Source organism: Dipodomys ordii, unplaced genomic scaffold, assembly GCF_000151885.1.
Source record: "Dipodomys ordii isolate 6190 unplaced genomic scaffold, Dord_2.0 Scaffold133, whole genome shotgun sequence".
NCBI lineage: Eukaryota > Metazoa > Chordata > Mammalia > Rodentia > Heteromyidae > Dipodomys > Dipodomys ordii.
In genome coordinates, this window is record NW_012267349.1 from 3,096,255 (window position 1) to 3,122,781 (window position 26,527).

Sequence of the window (26,527 nt, forward strand, 5' to 3'; positions counted from 1 at the left end):
GCTCTTCAGCTCCACAGTGCCACTTCTGGCTTTTTTTTTCTGCTTATGTAGTGCTGAGGAATCGAACCCAGGGCCTCATGCATGCAAGGCAAGCGCTCTCCCACTGAGCCACCTTCCCAGCCCAAAAGGGGATATTTCTGAATTCTTGGTTTTATTTTTATTTCATTTCTTTTTTTTAATTTAATTTTATTTTATTTGTGAACATACTGTACAGAGGGGTTACAATTACCCATCCCAGCCTCCTCCCTCCCCCCCAATCCCAATCCTTCTCCTTCCCCCCCTTCTCCCTCCCCTTTATTTCATTTCTTAAAATTCATTTTTTTATATTATTTTTTGCCCGGCCTGGAGCTTGAACTCGAGGCCTAGGCACTGTCGCTGAGCTTTTTGCTCAAGACTAGCACTCTTACCACTTGAGTCACAGTGCAACTTTCCACTTTTTCTGTTTATGTGGTACTGAGGAATCCAACCCAGGACTTCATTAATGCTATACAAACACTACCACTGACTCATATTCCCAACCGAATTCTTGGTTTTATTACATGACCTATTATTATGTTTGTCCTTAATGCTAATACCGTGTAGCCTTGATGTGGCTTTGTAGTAGGTGTTAAATTCAGAAAGTATGTCCTTATTTTGGGGGAGGGATCATACTGCAGTTGTCAGCTCAGGGTATTACTACGCTTGTTAGCAGGCACTACCACTTGAACTATGCCCCCATCCCTTTTTGCTTTAGTTGTTTTTCAGATAGGATCTGTACTGCATTCTTGTTTATGCTTCTCACAAAGCTAGGATGAACACCACTACAACCAGATTTTATTGGTTGACTTGGCTCTTGAAAACTTTTTTCCTAAACTGGCTCTGAACCATGATGCCCCTGATTGCTGCCACCTGAGAGGCACTGTACTTTGCCTACTTTTTTTTTTTAAGTTGGATATTCTTAGCTCCTTTGTATTTCCATATTACTTTTAGGATCAGCTCATTTGTTTTCTATATGAAAAGAAAGAAAGAAAAAAACTAACAAAAAAAACCCCTGGAATTTCAATGGGAATCTTGGATTTGTAGAGTAAATTTGAGGAGAGTAATGATTGCCATCTTTATAAAAAGCCATCTGAAAGTGGGTAAGATCTGTTTAGTATATTTGAAAACCTCTTTGGTATTAATATTTTTGTTTCATAGAACTATTTTTATGTTGACTACTTTTTTTAATATGTGGGCTTTTAAACACTATATACTTTTAAGCTGTAAGTTGATATTTTCATGATAGGGTCATGATAGAAAGTTTTTATTGTTTTGGGATGTGAGTGTGCGTGTGTGCGTGTACATGCGTGTTTGTGCACACACATACCAGTTCTGGGTTCTGTCCCTCACCTTTTAGTTCAAGGCTAGTGTTCTACCGCTTGAGCCATAGCTCCACTTCCTAGCTTTTTGGGGAGTCTAGTGGAGATCAGAGTCTCAGACTTTCCTGCCCCATCTGGCTTGGAACAATGATCCTCAGATCTCAGCCTCCTGAGTAACTAGATGGAACTATAGATTTGAGCCGCCAGTACCTGGCTAGAAAGTTTATACATGCCAGATTGTATGACATTTTCAAGTACGATATAGAAATCAGTCCGTATTCTCTTAATTAGGACTACTTTTCAGCAATACTTGAATACTAATATTTTTGAGACTTTATTACGTCAACTACCTTTTAAATGTAGTGAGTTGTCCCAAATAACTTCATTTGAAGATTGTTTAAATTCTCAATATGAAATGTCTTATGTGACAGTATTTCACCCATAAATACATGAATAGGAAAATAAAATGACAGGCTGAGGTAATGGCATCTTTTATAATATTAAAAATGTCAGTGATTTCATTGCAACAAAATTAAAAATGTAAACCACTTTTTAGCATAATACTGGAATTTTTGCTCAGTTATCCAGCATGGTGATTTTTTTAATACCAATGAGTGAGTATTTTTATTCCACTTTCGTGAACTATTCTTAAGTTCTACTTCTCCTTATCCTAAGATGTTTCTGTATTTTTACTCAACTTACATCCTTTTGAGTAAACTGCAATACTTACCAAATTCTAATAATTTCCAAATTCTAGTTGTGACAGTTAGATCTAGTGATACGTTAATGAAACTCCTTTACCTGGCACAACAAATAGTTTTTGTAGCCTTGGAGCTGAAATGGGGAGATGTTTGGGACAGGGAAAGAATATCTTCACTAGTATGTAGAAACTAAATATATGTGTACCAAGATTATTAAAAGAATGAGGAACAGAAAGGGGTGATATTGTACTTATAAATTGATTTTCCTATAACTACCTAATTTTTAAAAAATACCAGAATGGATTCATTTGAAACTGACTGATACATCCATCTTTGGTGACTTAGCAATTACCCAGGCCTTTTGTTAATTCAACTGACCTTGCCTCCAACTATCAAGGTTGAAGCCAGCATTGGAGAGTGAAGAATGTCAGCAGTGAGGGCATCATGGCAGAGAGGGGAGACAGCGGCCAGGAATGGGCAGGAGGAGAACAGATGGAGAAGGAAGGGAGTCAGATCAAGAGGTAGGAATGGAAATATAAAGGAATAGAAAAGGAAAGGGGGAGAAAGGAATATGGGTATATATAAATCATTGAAGTAATGTCAAGTGTCATAATTGTAGTGTTTAAATATACTTAGGACTGCAACACAACCTTGAAAACACTGAGTTTTTAAAACTGGGAGAAAGAAGAGTTAATATTAAAAGCTTGTTAACTCTTTTTTTAAAATTTAAAGTCAACACTAACGATACACAATCATTTAAAATTTCAACATAGTAATATTAAAGATATATTTCTAAGGGACACTTCATTCAGTCTGACCACTTAGTCTGACTGTCCACCACTGACTCCTCTATGATTTATATGGCATGCTTCTGTAGAAATTTGAGAATGTAGCATTCCCTGGAAATAGTTGTGCATCTGCTACAGTGACAGACTCTGGGTACTTATTTAAAAATCAACTTTCTTTTTACCTTTTTCTCCCTTTGGCTATAATAATTTAAGAAAGTTTACTTTAAACTTAAGGACCAGAACACTGAAACAAATAGTACATGGATGTCCTAGTGAATTGAGTTTCAAGCTTAGAATTGTTGGGTCACACAAACCAAATTGATTATCTGTACTCATTTAATAGTATTGATATGAATTCTAGCTTTGAACCAGGTTTATATGTGCTAATAAATGTTTGTTGCCTTCAACACCTTTAAAAGCAACAGACTAGTAATGTTTCTACTACTGGAAACTTGGAATTCTTTTAGGTTATATGACAGTCAGCCTTGTATACAAAAAGCAGTAGTCCCTATTTGATCACCTTCATTGTCATTCTTAAATTAAGCCTCATATAGGTATTCACCAAGTATCTATCTAAAAAGCCTTTTTGTTTTGTTCTTTATAGTCAACCCTAATAGAGTGAAATATTTTCAGGCTGTAAAAAAGGAAATGTAAATGGAGTTAGTGGATTTCACCAAAAGCTTTGGAAGAGTTGTGTATTAGTGTTACACTGAAGCAGAATGGGAATTGAGTTTTGTGTGATAGGAACAAAAAGACTTCTATAACCAGGAATATATCCTGCTTGACTGCCTGGAAACCTCCTCTCCCCTCCAACCTCCCATGGACAGCCTGGGCACTGTCCCTGAGCCTCTTTGTGCTCAAGGCTAGTGCTCTACCACTTGAGCCATAGGCATCACTTCTGGCTTTTTCTGAGTAGTTCATTGGAGATGAGAGTCTCACAAACTTTTCTGCCCATGCTGGCCTCTCACCGCAATCCTCAAGTCTCAGCCTTCTGAGTAGCTAGGATTACAGGTTTGAGCCACCAGTGTCCAGCCTCCCTGGAAACTTTGTAAAATTATTTATAAAACTTAAAATTATTAATAGTCATTTTTTGTTTTGAGACTATCTTCGAAAGTGAAAAGCTGTATAGTTTGAAATTTTTCTTGATATTGAAACTTAAAGTTAATGCTGCCACAAAATCTGAAGAGAATGGAGCAATGATTAGAAATTCCATGAATGAAGTTTACCAAGAAAAGTTTCTTGGAAATTTATAAATGTCTTTTTGGCAAATAAGAGGAATCATCTGGCAATTATGTTGGAAATTTGAGTATTATAAGCAGTTTGGTTTGACTTATGACTTGAGTGTCTTCACTAACAAAAACAGCTCCTAAAGATTAACATTTGAAAGTTAGATTCTCTTAGACAACAAAGTAATAAATAAGAAATTGTATTTTCAGGGTTTTTGGGGGGGTGTTTGGGTTTTGGGGTTTTTTTGGGGTTTTTTTAGTACTTTTTGAATTTGGGCATTGGCTCTTTGACTATTGTTTTGTTCTTGTAACAAGCTTGAACTCAGGCCCTTGTGTTCTTACTGGGCTTTCTTGCTCACTGTTGACACTCAGAATTTTTCTTACTGGGCTTTCTTGCTCACTGTTGACACTCTCAGAATTTTACTGTAATATTTGTAATACTTTAATATTAATACCCATATATATTATCCATATCTTACATATTCAGCAAACATTGGATAGCAGATGTACAGTGCAAGGAAATAAATAACTTAGTCATGTGGTAGCTACTTCCAGATTTAGTTACCCATTTGAGCATTCTTGATTCTTCCAAGCTATAATTTTATTTTAAAAATTAATAAACGTTAAAATAATAAAATAAGTCTGCCCATTTAAGGTAACAGTATTTCTGGTGTTGAAAAGAGTAATGATATACCTAAGTGTAATGATATATCTAAGACCATAAATTTACAAAGAGAAAGGCTTATTTTAGCTCACTGTTCTGGCTCCATTGCTCTGGGATTCTTGCAAAGGCAGCTAGCTAATCAAGACCAAGTAAACTGCTTACCTCATAATAGAAAGACAAAAAGGCCTGGTCCCCATAGTCTCTTTGAGAGGTATGCCCCTAATGACCTAAAAATGTCCCACTAATGGCCTACTTCTTAAAAGCCCACAGTCCTCCTAATAGTGCTATCTTTGGAGATTATGCCTTTAAAATCTATACTGTTGCAGAAACCACACTTACTTTAGGTCTATTTTGAAAGTTCATGCTATACAAAGAGCTTAAAGTCATTTTCATTCCACTTACACATTTGCAAATAAAAGTCCCTTTCATGTCCATAGTTTACTGATTAAATATCATGTCATGTCTTAAAAGCTTCCAGCATGCCAAACATTGGTGGCTCATACCTTTAATCCAAGCTACTTAGGCCAAAATCTGAGGATCGAGGTTCAAAGTCAGCCCAGGCAGAAGAGTCCATGAGATATTTCCAACTAATCAGCAAAAGATGGGTGTGGAGGTGTGACGCAAGTGGTAGGACACTAGTCTTGAGCACAATAAGCAAAGCTAGAGTACAAGACCCTGATTTCAAGCCCCAGTACAAAAGTTTGTATCAGAAATGTCCTCTTTGCATTAACTACCCAAATCAATTAGTGATGTGATTTATGCCTTTGTCCATCTCCCATTTTAGTGTATGCCTGGGTGTGTTTAGTGATTGATGATATCTAAAGTAACAATGAAATTCAGATATTAATCTTTTAAAAAATAGATACTTGAATCTTGGAAGTTAGAAATTACCTTTCTGTAAGAAATTTTTCCTGTAATCTTAAAACCTGTTGAGTTTGTAAAGTATACCTAGTTTCTGAATCAGTGATTGCTTGGTTTGTTGCTTATTTGGGAGGTAAATATTTACTCAGAATTTGTTTCTCTGTCTTATCCAGTGTCTTTGTAATTACGCTCTGTTCTAGTATCCCAAGAACCTAACTTACTAAATTTAAAAAAATGAAAATCCCTACTCCCTGGAACTCCACTTAGCAAAGCTTCTGTTCCATTAGTTAATTTTTCTTTTACCCTGATTTTCAGCTGATTTTTTTTTATTATTGCTGTAGTGATGTAATAAAGGTATTAAGTGGCAGATTCACTTTCAGATTTTTACCTTTTTGCTTTTACCTTTTACCTTTTTCTCTTTTACCTTTGCTTTTTTTGCTCCTTAAATAACATTGTCTGGCTTCTAAGCATGCAAGTTATTGTTTGACTTAAAACTAGAAACTAGTAAATCTGAGCCGCCCCCCCCCCCAAAAGAAGTTCACTATGGTATTTTACCCATTTTTTAAATCTTCTTTTAAGCTACATCATCTTGCTTGATTTATTTTTTTCCTTACCTCCACAATGTGTAAATTAATAACTATTAAAACATACCTTGCTTAATATGTGCAAAAGCTCTTAAAGCTCATACCCATCATGATGGTTCATGATTGTACTCCTTGTCTAAGAAGCAGAGATAGGTGAGGGCAAAAGTTCACGCTGAAAAACTAAAACCAAAAGGACTGAGGTGTGATTCAAGTGGTAGAACACTTGAAGTCCTTACATGAATCTTGTCATAGCCCACTCTTCAGTTCATACTATTAACCAACCAGTACATTTCTTATTTGTATACCTTCTCTTTTAGAAAGTAGAGGGATTTCCCAAAATGTATTTACTTTTAAAATGACCGATTTTTTTAATCTTTCTTGCAGATAATATCACCTACTGCATTATTTTTGGCTGCAAAAGTAGAAGAACAGGCACGAAAACTTGAACATGTTATCAAAGTAGCACATGCTTGTCTTCATCCCCTAGATCCACTGCTGGATACAAAATGTGATGTATGTAAATTTGGGGGGGGTGTTTTTTCTTTGTAAATTTGAAATCCTAACTAAAGTACAATTCAATTACTCTTGCCTTTCAAATTCGTTTAATTGCCACTTAGGAATATACCAGGAAGCCATGTGGCAAGAACATCTCATACATGTTCATAATTTAGATGTCGTTGTTCCTGCTTTGAAGTCAGATGTTTTGATTCAGATTTACTTTTTCTCGTTTCACATTTGATTGTTTATCCTCACAGAAAACTATCAAATATGTCATTTACCACCAGTGGTAGGTGTATTTGAGATCAAAAGATAAGTAACTGTTAAATTGTTAGTATGTAAAGGAATAAAAAAATCTAGTTTACCTCTAGATCAGTAATGAATCTTTATAAAGGATTGTTTCTATGAAATCTTAAAATGGAACCTCAAATTGTAGACCTTTACAATCATTTTTCATTAGTATCCTTGTAGGTGAGTTATAACCAAGAGCCTTCATTTACTAAATGACTACCGGATTTTAATGATTCAGTTTGATCTAGGTCAAGTTTAAAGTCCAGATTAATAAAATGCATCTGATTTTATTAATGAAATTTGTTTTAGAGTAAAATAGTAATGTCAGTATTAAAAGGGAATTTATGAGTGTTCTGTCATTTTTGCGGGGGGGGGGTCCGGTCGTGGGGCCTGAACTCTGGGCCTTGGCGCTGTCCCTCAGCTCTTCAGCTCAAGGCTAGCACTCTACCACTTGAGCCACAGCACCACTTCCGGCTTTTTGCTTATGTGGTGCTGAGGAATCGAACCCAGGGCCTCATGCATGCAAGGCAAGCACTCTACTACTGAGCCACCTTCCCAGCCCCTGTTCTGTAATTTTTATAGCTCCTATTAGCTTAACTAATTATTTCTAGTTAATGCTTAAGGATATTTTTTAAATACTGGAATGAGGTCAGTAACCTTTAAAAAATTAAAGGTGTTCTTAACCTCTGGGATTAGCAGAGTGCCTAAAAAAAAAAAAAATAAGTATTTAGCTGCACTCTGATGACTCATGCCTGTAATCCTACCTACTCAGGAGGCAGAGTGCTGTTGATCACAGTTCAAAGCCACTTGGGGCAGGAAAGTCTATGAAACTCTTACCTCCAGTTAACTTCCAAAAAGCCAGAAGTGGAGTTGTGGTCCAAGTGGTTGAGCACTAGCCCTGAGGGAAAAGTTAAGGGACAGCCCCCAAGCCAAGTTGAAGCCCCAGTATCAGCACACAAAAAAATTATTTGCATAATGCATTATTTCCTTCTCATCTGCGTCAAGTGTCATGCATGATCCTAATAATGTGTGGCAAAAAGGTTTCCTATCCTTTCTTCATAGAGTAAAGGACAATAATCTCTTTGTAGAGAGAGTTAACCGCTCTAGATACCACCTTTGCAAAAACAATTGGGGCTGGGAAGGTGGCTCAATGGTAGAGTGCTTGCCTTGCATGCATGAGGGTTCGATTCCTTAGCACCACATAAGCAGAAAAGGCCGGAAGTGGGCCTGACTCTTAAGTGGTAGAGTACTAGCCTTCAGCTGAAGAGCTGAGGGACAGCGCCCAGGCCCAGAGTTCAGGCACCACAACTGACCAAAAAAAAAAAAAATTTAAAAATTAAAAAAGGAAAAGGAAAAAAAAGAAAAGATATAAAGATGTATTCTCTTGCATGTATGTCTCTATAGTTGGATGATAAATTATTTTGGTTCTATATCCAACTTATTTTTTTTTAATCTAGTGATTAGTGATAAAAGATTTTGTTGTTGTGTTTCCTAAGAAATATAACACAACTAACCTTGACTTTCAAGGAATTACCACATGACAAGTCTTAGAGTTTGTCTTCAGTTTATAAGCCTTTATCTTAAAAGCAGGTTCGAGTTCAATGTTTTCATTTGGTTTAGTGATTCTGTCCTTATATACCTTAAAGCAGCAATGCCTGTATAAAGTTAAACTACATCTTTTTTCTATCTATACTCCTTTGCATTACCTTTAGTTCATTTTCATTCTTTGTCTACAGTTCCTATATTAAGGTGATTCTGTTTAAACATCAGAGTAAATCGATTTTCTTCTTCCCCTCTATACTGCTATGATTCTTTCATAATTGATCTAATATTTATGAGATGTAATGGTCAGGTTGTCTAATATATTGTTTATCTAAAGCATTTCAATAATTGTTTTTATCTGGCAGGCTTACCTTCAGCAAACTCAAGAACTGGTTTTACTTGAAACTATAATGCTACAAACACTAGGTATGTTCTTTAATATTCTATATCAAAATATTCCTAGGATAATTTTATTATTAAGTCAAGTAATTTTAAGACAGGTTTTCGACCACACTAGTGTTAACTTGTTAAAGGAAACCATTTTTCAGAAATTGAATTTTATTTGGCATAATTTAATTTGATAGTAAATAACCTCAATGATTTCTTTGGGTTTTCAGATAGTTGAAGCAGTGTAGGTTTTCATTATAGGGTCAAATGGTCTGTGAGGGGCAGTTAACATATACTGGATCTGTATTCAGACATCATTCACTTTTCTGGGATATGTATGTTGCAATCATGCCAGGACAGGAGCTTGAACTTCTGGCCTGGCACTGTCCCTTAGCTTCTTCACTCAAGGCAGGTACTCTACCACTTGAGCCACAGGTCTGGTTTCAGCTTTTCAGTTGCTAATTAGAATTAAGGGTCTCACTAATTTTCCTACCCTGACTGACTTTGAAACACAATCCCTAGATCTCAGCCTCCTGAGGAGCTAAGATGACAGGTATGAGCCACCAGCACCTACCTAGCTAGTCCTTGCCACTCTTAATGAAGTTGTAATTATTTGAGTAATTATTGTTTTCTACATGTTACTTCTTTCTATGCAAGATTCATTTATTCTGACTTTACTCTCACTTTACTAATGTGGAAATTCATCCTAAGAACATTATGCCTTCTCAAAGTCACATATTACAGAAGATCCTAGATAAATATGATCATTACAGAGATTTAAGGTGGGTTTTTTTTATTTTTAAAATTTTTTTTTCTTTTTGGTCAGTCGTGGGCCTTGAACTCTGGGCCTGGGCACTGTCCCTCAGCTCTTCAGCTCAAGGTGAGCACTCTACCACTTGAGCTACAGCGCCTCTTTCAGTTTTCTGGTGGCTTATTGGAGATAGGAGTCTCATGGTCTTTCCTACCTGGGCTGGCTTTGAACCGAGATCCTCAGATCTCAGCCTCCTGAGTAGCTAGGATTACAGGCGTGAGCCACCAGCACCCGGTTCAGAGATTTAAGTTTAAATATGTAGGCTCTGACATGTTTTAGAAACTTGAGGAAAGTTTGTTTTAATATTCTATTCCCAAATGTTGAGTAGAAATATTGTAAGTACAAGTGCCCGTCATGATAGATTCTTTTTATTCTAAGGTAGCTTGTTTGAAATGCATATAACAAAAAAGATTTAGTGAGTGGCTCACATCTATAATCCTAACTTCCAGAAGCTGAGATGTGGGGATCAGGTTTCTAAGCCAACATAGGCAGGAAAGTCCATAAGACGCTTTATCTGCAGTTAACTACTGAAAAGCCAGAAGTGAAGCTGTAGCTCAAATGGTAGAGTGCTGGCACTGAGCAAAAAAGCTCAGGGACAGGCCTTGGGCTCTGAGTTCAAACCTCAGGACCCACACCAAAAAAAGATTTTGAAAGATAATAAAAGTGGCTTGCCACTTAGCTCACACATTTAATCCTAGTTAGCCAGAAGAACAAGATCCAAAGGAGCCAACTTAGTATGTAGTTGTCTCATAAAGTTATATGCCTTTATGAATAAAGTTACAAACATTTTATAATAAGATTTTTTAAGTATAAAACATTGCATTATAAAATATTAATTTTATTATATGCAGGTGTTATATAGGGGTGTAGTTTAGTAGTAGAGTATGCAAAGAATATGAGCCTGTGATCAGTCCATCCCAGTAATATTACAAAAAAGTCATTACATAACATAATATGTAATACATTCTTAAGCACAGAAAATGAACATTTTAAAAACATTAGAATTTATTTGAAGAATTGTTTTATATGCTCAAATACAAGCAAAACATAATTAAAGCATACAGCTGCTTCATAAATCCAGATTATTTGGTACTTTCATTTACTGCTTCTGGAAGCACTAGATGTAACCTCCCTTAGAAAGAAAAGACCATGCTTGCCATACCTAAGGGTTAATTGGATAGTGAAAGCTTTTCAAACCATTTATCTTTGGTTTTACAAACAGTAATTTTAAGAATTGTAATACCTATATGATGTGCTTGCCATGTAATTTTAGTTGTTAATAAAATATACTTGAAAGCTAACTGGTTAAAACCCTTTCTTTGTTTTGTCAAGGCCTGAGCACTGCCCCTGAGCTCTTTTGCTCAAAGCTAGTGCTCTTTCACTTTGAGCCACAGCAACACTTCCAGTTTTTGAGTAATTAATTGGAGATAAGAGTCTCACTGGGACTTTTCTACCCAGACTGGCATTGAACTACCATCCTCAGCTCTCAGCCTCCAAAGTAGCTGGGGTTACAGGCATGAGCCACCGGTGCTCGGCTAAAACCCTTTGTTCTTACATGTAGTGTAAAACTACATTTAATCTCATTTAAAGTTTATTTCTGTTACTGTAACCCAACAATTATGTTATAAAAGAGGTAATTTTTATATCTTCTGGAAAAAAACTTGGATATTAAGAAAATTATATTTCCTGCTTAAACTATGGGGACCAGCTTAATACTTTGATTGTTAATGTTACTATTTGCCATTGTTTTGATGTGTTTTTGACTTGAGGACAGTCACAAATTGATTGTAAATTTTGAATAAAATTTTCCTTGATCTTTAATAATTTTGTCTATTTCCTTCATTGAGACATTTTTTGTTTGTTTGTTATTGTACCAATACTGGGGCTTGAACTCAGGGCTTCTCCCTCTTACTTGGCATTTTTGCTCAAGCCTGGAGCTCTTCCTCTTGAGCCACACTTTCAGTTCCCTTCATTGAGACACTGTACTTGAGAAGAAATTCACATTCTTACATGTAATGAACATGCCCGTGTTCGAAACTAATAGTGAAGGCTATATTACATAATTACAATTGTGTTGCAAATGGTATTTCACAGGCAATTATAGTAGTAGTAAGTAGTTGGAGGGAAAATGCTTATCGTTTCAGGTTTTGAAATCACCATTGAACACCCACACACAGATGTAGTGAAATGTACCCAGTTAGTAAGAGGTAAGTGATTTTTGTAACTTTTTAAAGACAACTATTAATGCTCTTTTTTTTTTTTTGTGGTCTGTAATTGGTTTGGATGTTATTTTAGTTTTCGGGTCTTTTTTATTGGGTTTTTGAAAATGCGGTAAATGTTAGTTTGAAATTAATTTTTGTTTTTAGTGTTCTATGTTTACCTATTTGTTTACTCTATTTGTGCACTGGCTTCCATTCAATCTAGATGGGCATCTGCTTACTAAATAACTAGAGGATATCTCAATACTCCTGTTAGGCTATCCCAAGAATGGTTCAGTTAATATTTAAGATTTAAGCCATTAGTGCATAGATGCAGAAAGTAATGAATTTGAGCCAACCTCATACCTTTCAGGTAAAACTTTGTGTTAGTAGATAGGTCATTTGGGGAAATAGTTTTCCCATTTTTATTTAAATGAAACATTTAATAAATTTTTTTGGCATTATTCAGAATGCTGAAGATTTTCCTTTTTAAGTATAATGGAAATTTTTAAACTGATATACATATTGAGGTGCCTGTTAATACCTTTTATAAATAGGAATATGTATTTTCATGCTATTTTGCTTTATGGCATGTAAAATATAATACTTTTTTTAAACTATTCTGTGTACCTGTCACAATGATAAAAATACTTCTCACATGGCTGTATATGGGGCTGCTTTTTACTTCTGCTTACCTGTTTCCAATTGAGTTGTTTATGTATTCATAGCACTCCCGTGCGACACTTAGTGTGCCTTTCCTTTTAAAAAATAAAAATTTTAGAGTTTTTTTTTATACTACCACTATCACCAGGGTTTTTAAGATTCGATGGCTAAGATTTCTGATGATCTTGTGTTGTAAGTGTTTATCTAAATATTCTCGTTTTACTCATTCTAAATTAATTTTATATCAAGCTAGAGTATATTTTATGATTCTTGTTATTCATGACTATTATATGAATATATTTTGTAGCATATTCTCATCCCTAATATTATAGGCTTATATAGTAATTAGTAGTAGATGTTGAAATCAGAAAAATGGCTTAGTTTTGTTTTCCTAAAGACTTAAAAGTAAAAGCCAAGCTTTTGCAAGAATAATAGAAGGTCATGTAATTCACTCTTAAGATGAAAATCTAATAAAGATATTAAAGGAAAATATTAGTGTATTTTTAATTACATTAATTACCTTAGTTGAAAATAGTTGAATTTTTAAATCATTCACATAAACTGCAAATTTGATACAACATCCAAAACAAAAACATTTAAAACTGATTTACGTACAAACCATGGGTATGTTTATTTCATGAGGTACTTATCAGGTACCTCTCCTTTTCAAAACAGTTCTTTTCGTGTTTGATATCTTTTTCTATACTCTGTTACAAATTTTCAGCTAACAAAAAAAACATTTCCCCTCCATTTCTTTGTTGTTCATAGATTATTGAAATTAGATACATTTCTTAGGTGAAAATATGACGTAGCAATTAAATTTTTTTTCCTTTTTGTATATGTATCTATGCTTTTTTTCAAGGAGGGGTAAATTGTTATCTGTAAAGTCCTCCTCCCTTCCCCTGAGATGAGACAGTTGATACTACACTACTTTGCTACAGAATTGGCTTGTCATTTTTACCAGGGACCTTTCACTTCTGTGATTTCTCCTCCCCTCTCCACCAGGAAAGAATGCAATACTTAAGTCATACTGCCTCCAAGACATCTGATGCTTTGACACTCTTCCTTAGCACAACTCTGCCAAACCCAAATCCCTTTTGTAAAACCCTTATGTTGATGATCCACATGGGGCATCAGGGATTACAGGTGCCATGAATAAAAAATAGGATGGGAAAGGAATTTGAGGCCTGGTATTAGAGGGATGGGTGGAGCTGAGGTGAACTGATCCTAGGAGAACAGATCCTTGGAAAACAGTGATTATGAATATGGGAGGGAAGGGAGACAGTATAGCAAGGGCATTTCTGTTAGAAGAATACCAGGCAGGAGAATGGGTGGGAAAATTGTTTTCAATATCATAAGCTTGTTAAATACTACTTTTCTGTTGGGAATGGTTTTGAAGCATTCTAATTTCTCTGAGAATACTTGTATTTTTTTCTACATATGTCTTTAACTGGAATCTATAAATGAAAAAAAAAAGAGTGAGCTTCCTATACTACACCTTAAGTATGTTTCTAGGTTGTCCTGTTGAACTTAATAGCATAATGAAGAACTGGTCAGTTTGGGGAATTGGGTTGTTTTGTTTCATTCTGATGGAAATATTTAAGACAGGATTAATTAAGTCTGGCAGGCAACTCTTCATGTTTTGTATTAGACTTCAAAAATCTTTTCTTGTTCTCCTTTTTCTGTTTTTTTTTCTTTTTTCTTTTTTTTTAATCCAGGAGAATGCTTTATTTCAACTTTTAGCTGACTAGATGCTTAACTTAGTAACAAGTTTAGCCCTTGTAACTGGCTAGCTAAAAGCAAATCGGCTTGTTTCTCAGATCTTTGGGGGATAGCAAGAAACATTTGAGTGAATGTTGTTGAAGATTTTCAGTAGTATAGAAAATGATGGCGCTCTTGTGATATTTGTAAGTAGTAAGTAAAATTTACTTTTTGTGTACAAATCTTTGAAGTTTTGTTGCGTTGAGAACTTTTTGATAATAACATGTTTGAGCTCATAGTCTTGTCTTCCTTTTTTTTTTTTTTCCTTTTCTTACAGCAAGCAAGGATTTGGCACAGACATCCTATTTCATGGCTACCAACAGGTTGTTATCCTGACCCTCTTTGTTGCACTGTTGTAGCACACTATAGCTTCCTTTAATGCAGGGTCCCCTCAATGTGTCTCTTACCCTTGTTGCAACAGGAGACTGGACCATCTACTGTGGTGGTACCTTCCTGTTTGCTTTGCGGTGTATTGTACAAGGGACTTTGGGCACAGAGGGGTTAAATGCACAATGTGAAGTGTAGTGGTGCTTTCTGATGACATATTCTCGATTTGTGAGTGCATAAGTCTAAAATTGGTAGCCTGAATAGCAGCTAAAGATTACAAAGAGCTAAACTTAACGTAGAAATTCGAGCAACTTGGTAAGTATAAAGCTATTTCTAGTTTACAATTATAGTTAAATGACAGTTTTTTAAAAATTTCACATTGATCCAATCTTAACTTTAAAATATACGTTAAAGTTTTTTAAATAAATAAAACTTACATAATTTAGGGTTTTTATTTTTCCAGATAATACTCACAAGCAGAAAAAAAGTCCTATCAGTCAGTTGTATAAATAGTTTTTTACTTTTAAAAAAACCTTACTTCTTTCAGTTTATGTAAAGCAAAAAATGTGTTTGTGACTATTCAGTAAACATTTGATCATTTCTGAAACTGAATTAAAAGAATAGTTTTAAGGAATGTTTAATGTCTCATATAATTCTTAGAGATTTAAATTTTTAAGTGGGCCCATTAGGAGAAGAAGACCAAACTGAGTTTTATATGGTCCTTAATTTATGTGTCACTGACAACTTTCATTTAAAATTTTGGATTGGCAAATACAGCACATTTGCTGGGATTTAGCTTCTATCATTAGGTATTCTGAGGGGGAAAAGAATTTTAAAACTTTGGTTAGAAAGCTAGCATATGGCATGATGTATACATGATTTTTTGAAATAGTAAGAGTAAAAGGTACTATTTTTGTAGTATTTACCCACTTTTAGCCCTGGTGTTTGGCTAAAGGTAAGTTCTTTTTATGCTCTTGCTGCCAAGAACACTGATTTACATAGGAATGGTAAAGTCTCTGATTGGTTAACCATTAGGTCTGGTATGATCCTGGATCATAATGTGACATTGAGATTGCAGTTTGTTTTACAGTCTTTTTTATTTTACATTTTTGCTATGACATAAAAATACAAGTTTATAATGTTATTTTGTATGTAATGATTATTATAAGTATACTGTCTTCCTCTTTTATCTAGTACCTTAAAATATAAAAAAGCAGGATTTTTTAAATAGTCATATTAATAAAATATGTATTGTGGGTAGTGGGTGAGAGATATTTAATCTAGGATTTTTTTAAATTTTTATTGCTGGTTTAATTTGTTAAAATAAGGTTAAATATTCTAAACTTGAAGAAAATTTCTATAATCTTGTTTTTGCTTTAATCTTAACTGGTAAATGTTTTTCTTTGTTTTACATATTTGAATTTCTATGGCTCATCATTTTCAAACCTGCTCTACAACAGTCTGCATCTTACCACCTTCTGTCTTCAGTACAAACCAACAGTGATAGCATGTGTATGCATTCATTTGGCTTGCAAATGGTCCAATTGGGAGATTCCTGTATCAACTGATGGAAAGCATTGGTGGGAATATGTGGATCCCACAGTTACTCTTGAATTACTAGATGGTAAGTAGAGAAAAGAGGTCCTTCCTTACATTAAACTTTGTATAATGGAAAAATCTTACATGTGCTTTACTCACCTGAATAGTTGTCAATTCTGGTATGAAGTTAGAGACTGGAGTAGCTTTTTAAAGAGTTTGTGGGCCATAAGGTTTCTGTTAAAACTAAAACTACTGTTTTAGCTGAAAAGCAGCCACAAGTGCTTTGTAAATAAACAATGGAGCAGTGTTCCAGTGTAACATAGTTTCTAAAAACAGGTAGCAAGTGAGGGCTGGTGGCTCCTGCCTGTAACCCTAGCTATTCAGGAGACTGATATCTAAGGATCACAGTTCAAAGCCAGCCTGGGCTGAAAATTCCCCTTGGGATGCTGTAACTCTGTGGCTCAAAATGGTAGAGTGATAGCCTTGAGCAGAAGAGCCTGAGTTCAAGCCCCAAAACCAACAAACAGGTGGCAAGCCATATTTGGTTAACTGTTGGTCATAGGTTGCCTACACATGTTATAAAATATTTTTTTATTAACTTTCTTTCTTTTCTTTTTTCCTTCTTGAAAATTTTCTCCTAGAACACATTACTGCTACATTAGATTGTCAGGTTTTTACAGTTTATCCAAAGGAAATTTAATTTCAGTGGGTTGAAATGACATCCATGTGGCTTAGTTGGTAGAGTGTTGGCCTAGCATGCATGAAGCCTTGGGTTCGATTCCTCAGTACCACATAAACAGAAGTTGTGCTGTGGCTCAAGTGGTAGAATGCTAACCTTGAGCAAAAGAAGCTCAGGGACAGTGCCCAGGTCCTGAGTTCAAGCCCCAGACTGGCAGAGAGAGAGAGAAAGAGAAGAGTTAAGATATTGAGCTTAAAAAAAATGTATATGCATAATATGGAAATAAAATACAACAAAAACTAGGTTGCCTTTTTTCCTGCTTTTAGGTTAAAGTTTTGGATTTGTTTTCATTTTGGTTTGGTGTTTTTTTGTGTGTGACATAAGAACCTAAATATCCCACTACCATTGCTGAAAAGGCTCAAGCTTATTTTTTTATTTAAAAAGCAATTGAACATGAATTCTGTGACTTCAGTGTATATAATTGACTTAATGTATCTATGGTTTGCTGTATTTACTAGTGCCAGGCAGAAAATTATTCTTTTTCAACTGAGGAAGTAGAGCTCAAGGCATTCATTTTATTTCATCCAAACTTTGTCAAAAATCTCAGACTACAGTACTCATTAAATTGTCAAGGAAGTCACACATCTTGTAAAATTAAGATTTTGGTTCATGAGATGGTTGTTAGCACACCTGTTTGACAAGCTAGTTTTGGATAGTTATACTTGTGACAACTTTTAGGTAGTTGTGTAGAGGTATGGAGTTTTTGTTATGTGCTTTTTTGAAAACGTTCAATAATGTCTTATCAGTCCGCATTTGTATAAAATAGTGTGCAGAAAAACTCACTATTGTACTAAAAAACAGGAAGTGAATCTTGTTTATTGACAGAGATCCTTCCTGGTGTTATGATAGACATGCCACAAAGGATATTCTAACTCAGCTAATATTTGTCTTTAGAGTATTAGTAACTACTGATACTATTTTATTTTTTTGGGGGGGGGGGTCCGGTCGTGGGGCCTGAACTCTGGGCCTGGGCGCTGTCCCTCAGCTCTTCAGCTCAAGGCTAGCGCTCTTCCTCTTGAGCCACGGTGCCACTTCCGGCTTTTTTCTTTTTGCTTATGTGGTGCTGAGGAATCGAACCCAGGGCCTCAGGCATGCAGGGCAAGCGCTCTACCACTGAGCCACCTTCCCAGCCCTGCTGATACTATTTTAGACTAGAAAACATATAACCATATGGAAGGTCAGTGATGATTGTAATCCTGAACTTAGAAAATTGACCATGGTAACTTGCTACTATGATAATAGTATTGATTGCTAGAAAGTATGAGTGTTGGTATAAGAACTTTTTAATTCCTATTTGCCCTTTACCCAGTTGATATTGTTAATATCTTACATAACAATGTATAATTATTAAAAACAAAACTAATACTGATAAAAAACTATCAATTAAATCAGATTTATCTTTAGTCTCTTCTGGTCTGTGGTATTTTTATATTATGATATTTTTCTATTATGATCTCACCATGAAGTGATTGGAAGGACATTTACATTTGACAGCCTTTCCCCGTTGGAGTTTGTTGGATATTTTCTCATGAGTAGATCCTACCATGATTGCAAGGGTACATCATGCTAATATGTCTTCACTAGTGATAATCAGCTCGTTACAGTGGGATTGCCGAGTTTTTGCCCTGTACAAGTTACAAGTACTCTCTCTTTGTAATTAGTAACTTACCTTAGTGAAAATTTATTGAGATAGAAGTATCCTTTTTCCTCAATCTTTTGTACACTAATTTTGAAGAATCCATTAATGGATCTTTCTCTCATCCAACACTACTATTACTCCTTATATAATAAAGACTGTTATTTTAGAGGGGCTGTTTTTAGTGCTACCGAGTCTTCCAGAGATTCTAAGTAAGCAAATAAAATCAGAGTGGAGATTATTTTTATAAAAGGACTCAGCTTTTCAAATACCAGTTCTGTCTACTTCTGTATATGATAATGGTTAAATAGAAGGTTAATAATTAAGGAGATAGACTTTTAAGGTCCCCTTTCTTAATAGTGCCCACTTGAGAGAAATTTAAATCCTAAAGGCACTTCTAAGTTTCTCAATTCTAAGTTTTAAATTTAAATTTTATTTTTAGAGCTAACACATGAGTTTCTACAAATATTGGAGAAAACGCCTAGTAGGTTGAAGAGGATTCGAAACTGGAGGGTAAGAGAATTGGCAGGATTTAACAGAATATCAATATGTCATTTAGCAATTGTATAGCAAACCAGTTTTATGTGATTAAATAATCTGCTTTCCAGTATTCCCAGATAACTGCAGTATACCATAAACTATATATATTCAATTTATTCAGCTATTGTTTTCAGTGGACTATACATTGCATTATGCGTTTTATATTTAATTCTTACAGTGACTGGTGGAAGTGTTGTCTTTGTTTTACAAATGAGGGAGCTGACAAATTACTCTCTCAAATGCTGGGTATGGGTTAACTGAATCTTAACTCAAAAACTGAATTTTCGATTTAGAGCCTTCTATTATGCCTCTATTGACATTTACTGACAACGTAAAAGCCTGAAACCAGGTGATTTTTATTTCCATATAGTTAATATGGAATTTTTATTAACAGACTGTATTAAATCTCTTTGCTGTCATTGTTTCTTTTGTGTTTTATTTAAATAGGCTACTCAGGCGGCTCAGAAACCAAAAGTAGATGGACAAGTATCAGAGACACCACTTCTTGGTTCGTCTTTGGTCCAGAATTCCATTTTAGTAGATAGTGTCACTGGTGTGCCTGCAAACCCAAGTTTTCAGAAACCTTCTACATCAACATTTCCTCCACCGGTACCTCTAAACTCAGGAAATGTTTCTGTTCAGGACAGCCGTACATCTGATAATTTGTCAGTGCTGGCAACGGGAATGCCCAGCACCTCATATGGTTTGTCATCTCACCAAGAATGGCCTCAGCACCAAGAATCATCAAGGACAGAGCCGATATATTCACAGAAACAGGAAGCATCTTTGTCTAGTAGCCAATACAACATCAACTTCCAGCAGGTACCTTCTATGTCACTGCATTCAGGGTTACATCACAGACCTGACAAAATATCTGATCATTCTTCTGTTAAACAAGAATATACTCATAAAGCAGGGAGCAGTAAACACCATGGGCCTATTCCTGCTACTCCTGGAGTAATTCCTCATAAAATGTCTTTAGATAAATACAGAGAAAAGCGTAAGCTAGAAACTCTTGATCTCGATGTAAGGGATCATTATATAGCTGCCCAGGTAGAACAGCAACACAAACACATGCAGTCACAGGCAGCCAGCAGCAGCTCTGTAACTTCTCCCATTAAAATGAAAATTCCCATCACAAATACTGAAAAGACTGAAAAATACATGGCAGAGAAAAAGGAAAAGAGTGGATCACTGAAATTAAGAATTCCAATACCACCCACTGATAAAGGCACCAGTAAAGAGGAACTGAAAATGAAGATTAAAGTTTCATCCTCAGAAAGACACAGCTCTTCTGATGAAGGCAGTGGGAAGAGCAAGCATTCAAGCCCGCATATTAGCAGAGACCATAAGGAGAAGCACAAAGAACATCCTACAAATCGCCACCATGCCAGTGGCCACAAGCATTCCCATTTGCATGTTGGCAGCAGCAGTGGCAGTAAACACAGTGCTGATGGAATACCACCTACTGTTTTGAGGAGTCCGGTTGGCCTGAGCAGTGATGGCATTTCCTCTAGTTCCAGTTCTTCAAGAAAGAAGCTGCATATCAATGATGCCTCTTACAACCATCACTCCAAAATGAGCAAAAGTTCCAAAAGTTCAGGTAGTTCATCTAGTTCTTCCTCCTCTGTTAAGCAGTATATATCCTCTCACAACTCTGTTTTTAACCATCCCTTACCCCCTCCTCCCCCTGTCACATACCAGGTGGGCTACGGACATCTCAGCACCCTCGTGAAACTGGACAAGAAACCAGTGGAGACCAACGGTCCTGATGCCAATCACGAGTACAGTACAAACAGCCAGCATATGGACTACAAAGACACATTCGACATGCTGGACTCGCTGTTAAGTGCCCAAGGAATGAATATGTAATCATTTGTTTAGGTCAATTTTTCCTTTACCTTTTTTAATTTAAAAATTGTTAGGATGAAAACTTCCTCCTGATCTAGCAGTGGTAACACATGCTTTTGCTACCACTGCTTCAATATTTGTAAGTGCTGCTTTACTCGTCATTCTGAAAAGAAGAGATTATAGTAAACAAGTCTTTATCTCCACATATGATAGTGTTATAAATACTGTAAAAGCATGGAAGGTGCAAAACTCAGTATTTCTACAATTGCAGCTGAGAACATTAGGATGAATGGCTGGCAATGCTTCTAGGAATATAAGATGTGTCAAGCATTCATTATTTATAATTTGAATACTGTAGCTTTTTTGTTGTTGCTTGGCTTTTGAATGAGTGTAAATTGTTTTCTTTTGTGTATTTATATGTGTATGTATGATTTGCATGTTTCAATGATAAAGGGATAAAACAGCATACTGACAACTGTTTACAAGAAAGTGGAGAAAAATGTACATACATTTTTGTATGTTTAGATATTACCATAAATACTCAGGATTGGAGCTGCTTGTAAGTATAACAATATACAGAATAACTTTATTTTCTCTTGTCAGAGTCCATCACTAATCTAAAAGGTGGCACTTTTTCATGTTAACCTTAAACTCTAGGCCTTACTGGAAGCCACTGAAGGGGGGACACTTCACTACCAGATGGGTATATATAGTGCCTCAAGTGGCACTCGAATTCTGCCTTCAGAGTTTCTGGCCAGATTGGCTAATAAAATAGCCCCTAATTTTCTGAAGGCTTGAAAAGGAAAAAAATAAAGTTTACATACTCTTGATGTGAAGTGCATTTAAATGTTGTTGGCCTGTTACAGTACCATAAAACAACTGTTAATGATGGTTATGTGGATTACTGTGATTTAAAAACTAAATTTGCAAAAGCATACATAGTGAAGAATTAGTTTTTTCTTTAAAGAACTTAAACACTACATATAACAGTAAGCTGAGGTTGCTTCCTTTAGCATTCACAATAACACTATATTTTTTAATATACTCCTCCCCTGAGGTGTGTTTGCATTGTGATGCCATATTTCTTTTTCAGGTAAATACAGTCTTCCTTATAAAAAATGAAAATAAACCTATGCTCTCAATTCTTTTATATTCTAATAAATAAAAATAAAAGATCACTGACTGTGCATTGTACCTGTATTTATAGCTTATGGTTGTTATCAGGAAGCTATGTTTTTGTCTTTGTTTTTAAAGAAGCCAGCCTCCAGGCAAACCACTAGTGGAGGGTTATACATTTGTTTGCACATCTCAGTATATTCCTGTTGAGGTAAAGTTTGCACGGTCATCTGACTCCTGATCCAACAATAGGCTTTAACTTGTGTAAATTTTGGTTTAAATGCCAATAGTATGGCTCTTGTTTATCAGTTAATATTGATTTTTTTCTGTGGTAAATCTTCAAGCTGTTGAGTATCTATAAGATGGGTTAGATTCAACATTGGTTGAACTGAAGACTAATTTTTCCTCTGTGTATATGAGCTATTTTGTTACAAAGCCACTGGTATGTGCACAATTGTAATTTTACTCAAGTATATTGTGGTTGTAAATATTAGAGGTTTGAACTTGTGATCTACTTTTATTTAGCAGTTAAGTTGCTAGTAGCTTTATAATTTTTTAAGATAATTGTTCATTATTTTGTCAATGTTATTTGAACTTGACATACTAGGAGCCTCTTTATAGGGATTTTGCCTAGGTAGATGTCCTCACATTTGTTCTTGTCTTGCATAACATTAGTAATCTTTGTCATTATATGTAACTTGGTTGCTCTGTGTAGCATAATATTGTATCCATAAACATGGTAATTTTGATACAGTTATACTTTTACCATGGTACATAATCCAAGGACTAGTATAGAATTAAGCTGAGTGCAAGATGAGGGAGGGAAGGGTTTTGTTCTTGGTGATTTAGATGTGAAACCTCCGCAGAGCTATCATGTAAAACGACATAGGGTGGTTGTGCTACTGTATAATGGGGGGGAGGGGGTAATACCAGGAAATTTAATAAGATTTTGTAAAGAATATCCATAAAAGTAGTGAAATTATTTTCAGTATGACATAGAAAACAATGTGAATATTTAAGGTCTGTGACTATAGTTAAACTTCACTAAGAACTTGCAGAATTGTTTTGAGATGTGGGAATAAAGGTAATCTTGTTGAATCTTTATTGGTGCTAATGATGGACAGTTAAAAAAAAGATAGCTAGTGTATATTGTTATGGTCAGTACTTACTAGTACTTCCAAAACTGAATTTGAAATGCTATGTATTCACTTTTCACTCTGTAAATGTAATTCTTTACAATGACTATTTATTAAAGGGCAGCCAGTTGTGATTTTCACAGGATTGTGTGAGCTATTCAAACTCTTTAACCTCTGAACAGGATATTAAGCTTCCAAAACCACAGTGGGGATAAATGCAGAATCCTTTTGAAGTTTCATTTTCATAAAGAAAAACCCTCCTAATTCATATCACCATGAATTCATTTTAACCATCTTATTTGCATAAAATAGTTCATCTGCCTGGTCCCATTAGACTCTACCAAAGAAAAAGACTCAGATGAATGGACATTATTACTGTGAGTCTTGTAAGTAGCCATAAATAAACCAAAATAGTATCAAATTTAGGTATGGAATTCCACATGTGCAAAGTACTGTTAAGGTGGTAACATTTTTGATGAGTTTTTTTTAATATTTGAACTATTAAAAAACATTATCTTTAAAACATCCTATAAAAGAGTGATTCATTTTTAAGTTGTGTTTTCCCTTATACCATATATTTGTTAACCTTCTTATGCAGAAGCACATAGCAAACAAAGGCCTCACTTCTACCTCTTTCATCTAATTTTCCAATACTTAGCTATTTCCTCTAAATATTTGCCTTACCTGCTTTAATGTATGATATTTTCAGAACCAAAGCTATCAGATGTTTGTTTAAAGAAATTCTCAAAGGACTGCTTTAAAAGATTGGTGGCCATATCCTTTGCCTTGCAAGAGTTAGTTACCTGTTTGCAAGTACTGGTATCTGTCCTAGCGTCACACAAAGCAGTTCATGTGCATCCTGGCCTCGCTGTGTTTTCAGGTTATTCCGTTTTTGGATTTTTTTTCCATTTCCTGGAATTCGTTTTTATAAATATTTTGTATGATCAGAGGCACATAGGCATTACAACTTTGTGTTCCTCCCCCAAGAGTCTCCTCTGTTGGTCTCACTGTGTGAGTGCCTAGTTTTGTTTTTCTAATCTACCATGATGTGCAGTTTCTTGAATATCATGATAAAATGCTGATACTTGTACCAATAGATTATTATTATATGAGAATTCTTATTTATCTTTTGGCCTATCCTCTTTGAATTGAAGAAATGACTAGTCGTGTTCTACTTCAGAGACCAGTTTAGAATGTTTTTGTTACTTACCAAATACCTTGCCTTAAAACATTGTAAGCACATTTTCTTTTGTATCTGAGACTTTAAATTGCTGACTTATTCTTATCCAACCTTAGAAATAAACCACTGATTAAATATGCATATGTAGTACACAATGAGTAGAGATTTTAGGCTTTTGCCTTTTTTTGAACGGGGAACCTTTCTTAGGAAATAGTAACATCTATTTAAAAAGAAAAAAGGACAATTCTGAGATTTTGGTTGATTTTTGGTTTAGGGAGGGTTTGGTTTTTTGTTGTTTTTTTTTTTAAATGGTATTGGAGTTTGAACCCAAACCTTGCTAGACAGGTGCTTTCACTCATTTCATTCTTTAGATAGGATCTTGTGTTTTTGCCTGGGACTTCTTTTGTTTTCCCCATGGTGGCCTCAACCCCTGAAATTGTCATCTTCCTGATCTCTGCCTCCCAAGTAACCAGGCATGACCTACCAACACTGGTTTGAGACTGATTACATAGCCCAGTCTAACCATTCAACTCTTAATCCTGCTTTAGCCTTAACATTAGTTGTTCTTAAATCATCACACAATTTTCCTTCTTAAATCATCACACAATTTTCCTACTGCTGTGCTTTTTAGGAATTCTTTTGTTAAGGAAAAATGAAACAAGGTGAAGAATACTTGATTTGGTATTTTTCTTTATTGAGCTGTTGCTCCCTCAGCCTTTCTGTAGAAGCAATAGAACATAGGTAAAGCAAATCCCACACTCAGAAAACTTGAACTGAACTTGTCTCATGTGCCCATTTATTTAAGATAGACTAGGCAGATTTAAACACTGGAAATGCAGCACATCGTATCTGTTCTCCCAGGGTACTAATTTTTGGTACTGATAGGTTGAGTGAAAATTAAGATGTCTGTCTGAAATCAGTGGTTAGTTTGTGGCCAGCTTAATAAGGCTGGGTGGCTTGTAAGAAGTTTGCTACAGCATATATCCTTACAAGATGATCTTGTGTATGGGACTGAAATGCTCAGTGATTTGGCTTCCATGCCTTGTATTCATTTTATTTTTACTCCTGTTGATTTTGACCCAGCCAGGTTTTGTCTCTGCCTCCTTTTTTTTTTTTGTTCTCTAATTTACCATCATGTTTCCTATCTGATGTTTTTAGATAGGTGTATATATTGAAGCAATATATAAACAGCAATTCTATTATAGAGGGGACCCATTAATCTCAAAACTAGATCCTGAGGGCTGTTCGGGTTTATTTCTAAGAGAAAGCCTCATTTAATGTCCTTCCATTTAGTAGTCCAATTTGATTTGCCTGTTGTTTAAGTGTGTTCTTAAGTAATAAGTGCATTCTTGTTTTTAAGGTGCGTTTTTCAAGCAGCTTTATTTGGTTAGAAAAACTTCCTCTAGTATTCATTGTGAACAGTGATTGGGATTTTGTTTTCTGAATGTACTCAAGACATCCATGGAAATTTGAATGGGATGTTTGCTGATAGAAAAATCCTTAACAGGCATATGTATGTATTGGCATTAATTAGTCAATGAATTTCAGCTTCTCAGTATCTTTACAAGGGATTATTAATAAAATTTATTGATTGGCAACATAAATCCTAAGACTCTAACATGTCTTGTTAAGTTAATGTGAATCAGAAACAATTGTTACTCCCTGGGAAATGTGGGAAATTATAAGAGACTGTAATTGACTTAAAAAAAAATACTGGGGGCCTGTGCTTGAGCCACAATCTGATCCACTTTTGGTTGTTTTTTAGATAAGGTCTTACTTTTTGCCTGAGTCTGCCTTAGAGCATAATCCTACCTTGGCCTCCCTAGTATCTTGGGATCCTAGATGTCACTACCACACCCAGGCTGTTTTTTGAGATAAGAGTGTTCCAACTTTTTGCCTGGGCCAAACATGGTTTCTGGAATCAGTTCCACATTCCAGTCTCAGCCCCATTAACTTACTAGAAGAATGACATTTAGTGAATCACCTGATTTTTTTTTTAATGCAGTGCAGCTGCTCTCTACTTTCCTTCTCCCAACTTCCTATACTTTGTACTTAGAAGATAATAAAGACTTAAATGCAATAACTTTAGTACAGTAGAATTAGGATAGAAGTTACTTTCACTGAAGCAAACATCTTTAAGTCACAAGAGAT

General features: G+C 35.3%; 1 protein-coding gene across 6 annotated transcripts in view; it reads left to right on the forward strand.

Moving 5' to 3' along the window:
* The window catches only part of Ccnt2 (cyclin T2), a 31,690-nt gene extending 8,354 nt beyond the window's left edge, over positions 1–23,336 (forward strand). The window contains exons 3-10 of one of the 6 annotated variants that reach the window (XR_001175611.1): positions 6,546–6,674; positions 8,858–8,918; positions 11,835–11,897; positions 14,372–14,458; positions 14,590–14,954; positions 16,100–16,263; positions 18,996–19,066; positions 19,541–23,336. Coding sequence is in view for 4 of the 6 variants with exons in the window: in XM_013030816.1 (XP_012886270.1) it covers positions 2,512–2,559; positions 6,546–6,674; positions 8,858–8,918; positions 11,835–11,897; positions 14,590–14,635; positions 16,100–16,263; positions 18,996–19,066; positions 19,541–20,965 (2,007 nt within the window). In the remaining 2 variants the exon portion in view is untranslated. Of the gene's footprint in view, positions 1–2,435; positions 2,560–6,545; positions 6,675–8,857; positions 8,919–11,834; positions 11,898–14,371; positions 14,466–14,589; positions 14,955–16,099; positions 16,264–18,995; positions 19,067–19,540 lie in introns of those variants that run through there. The other 5 variants (XM_013030817.1, XM_013030816.1, XM_013030815.1 and 2 more) reach the window with 5 other exon arrangements.
* The last annotated feature ends 3,191 nt before the right edge of the window (positions 23,337–26,527 follow it).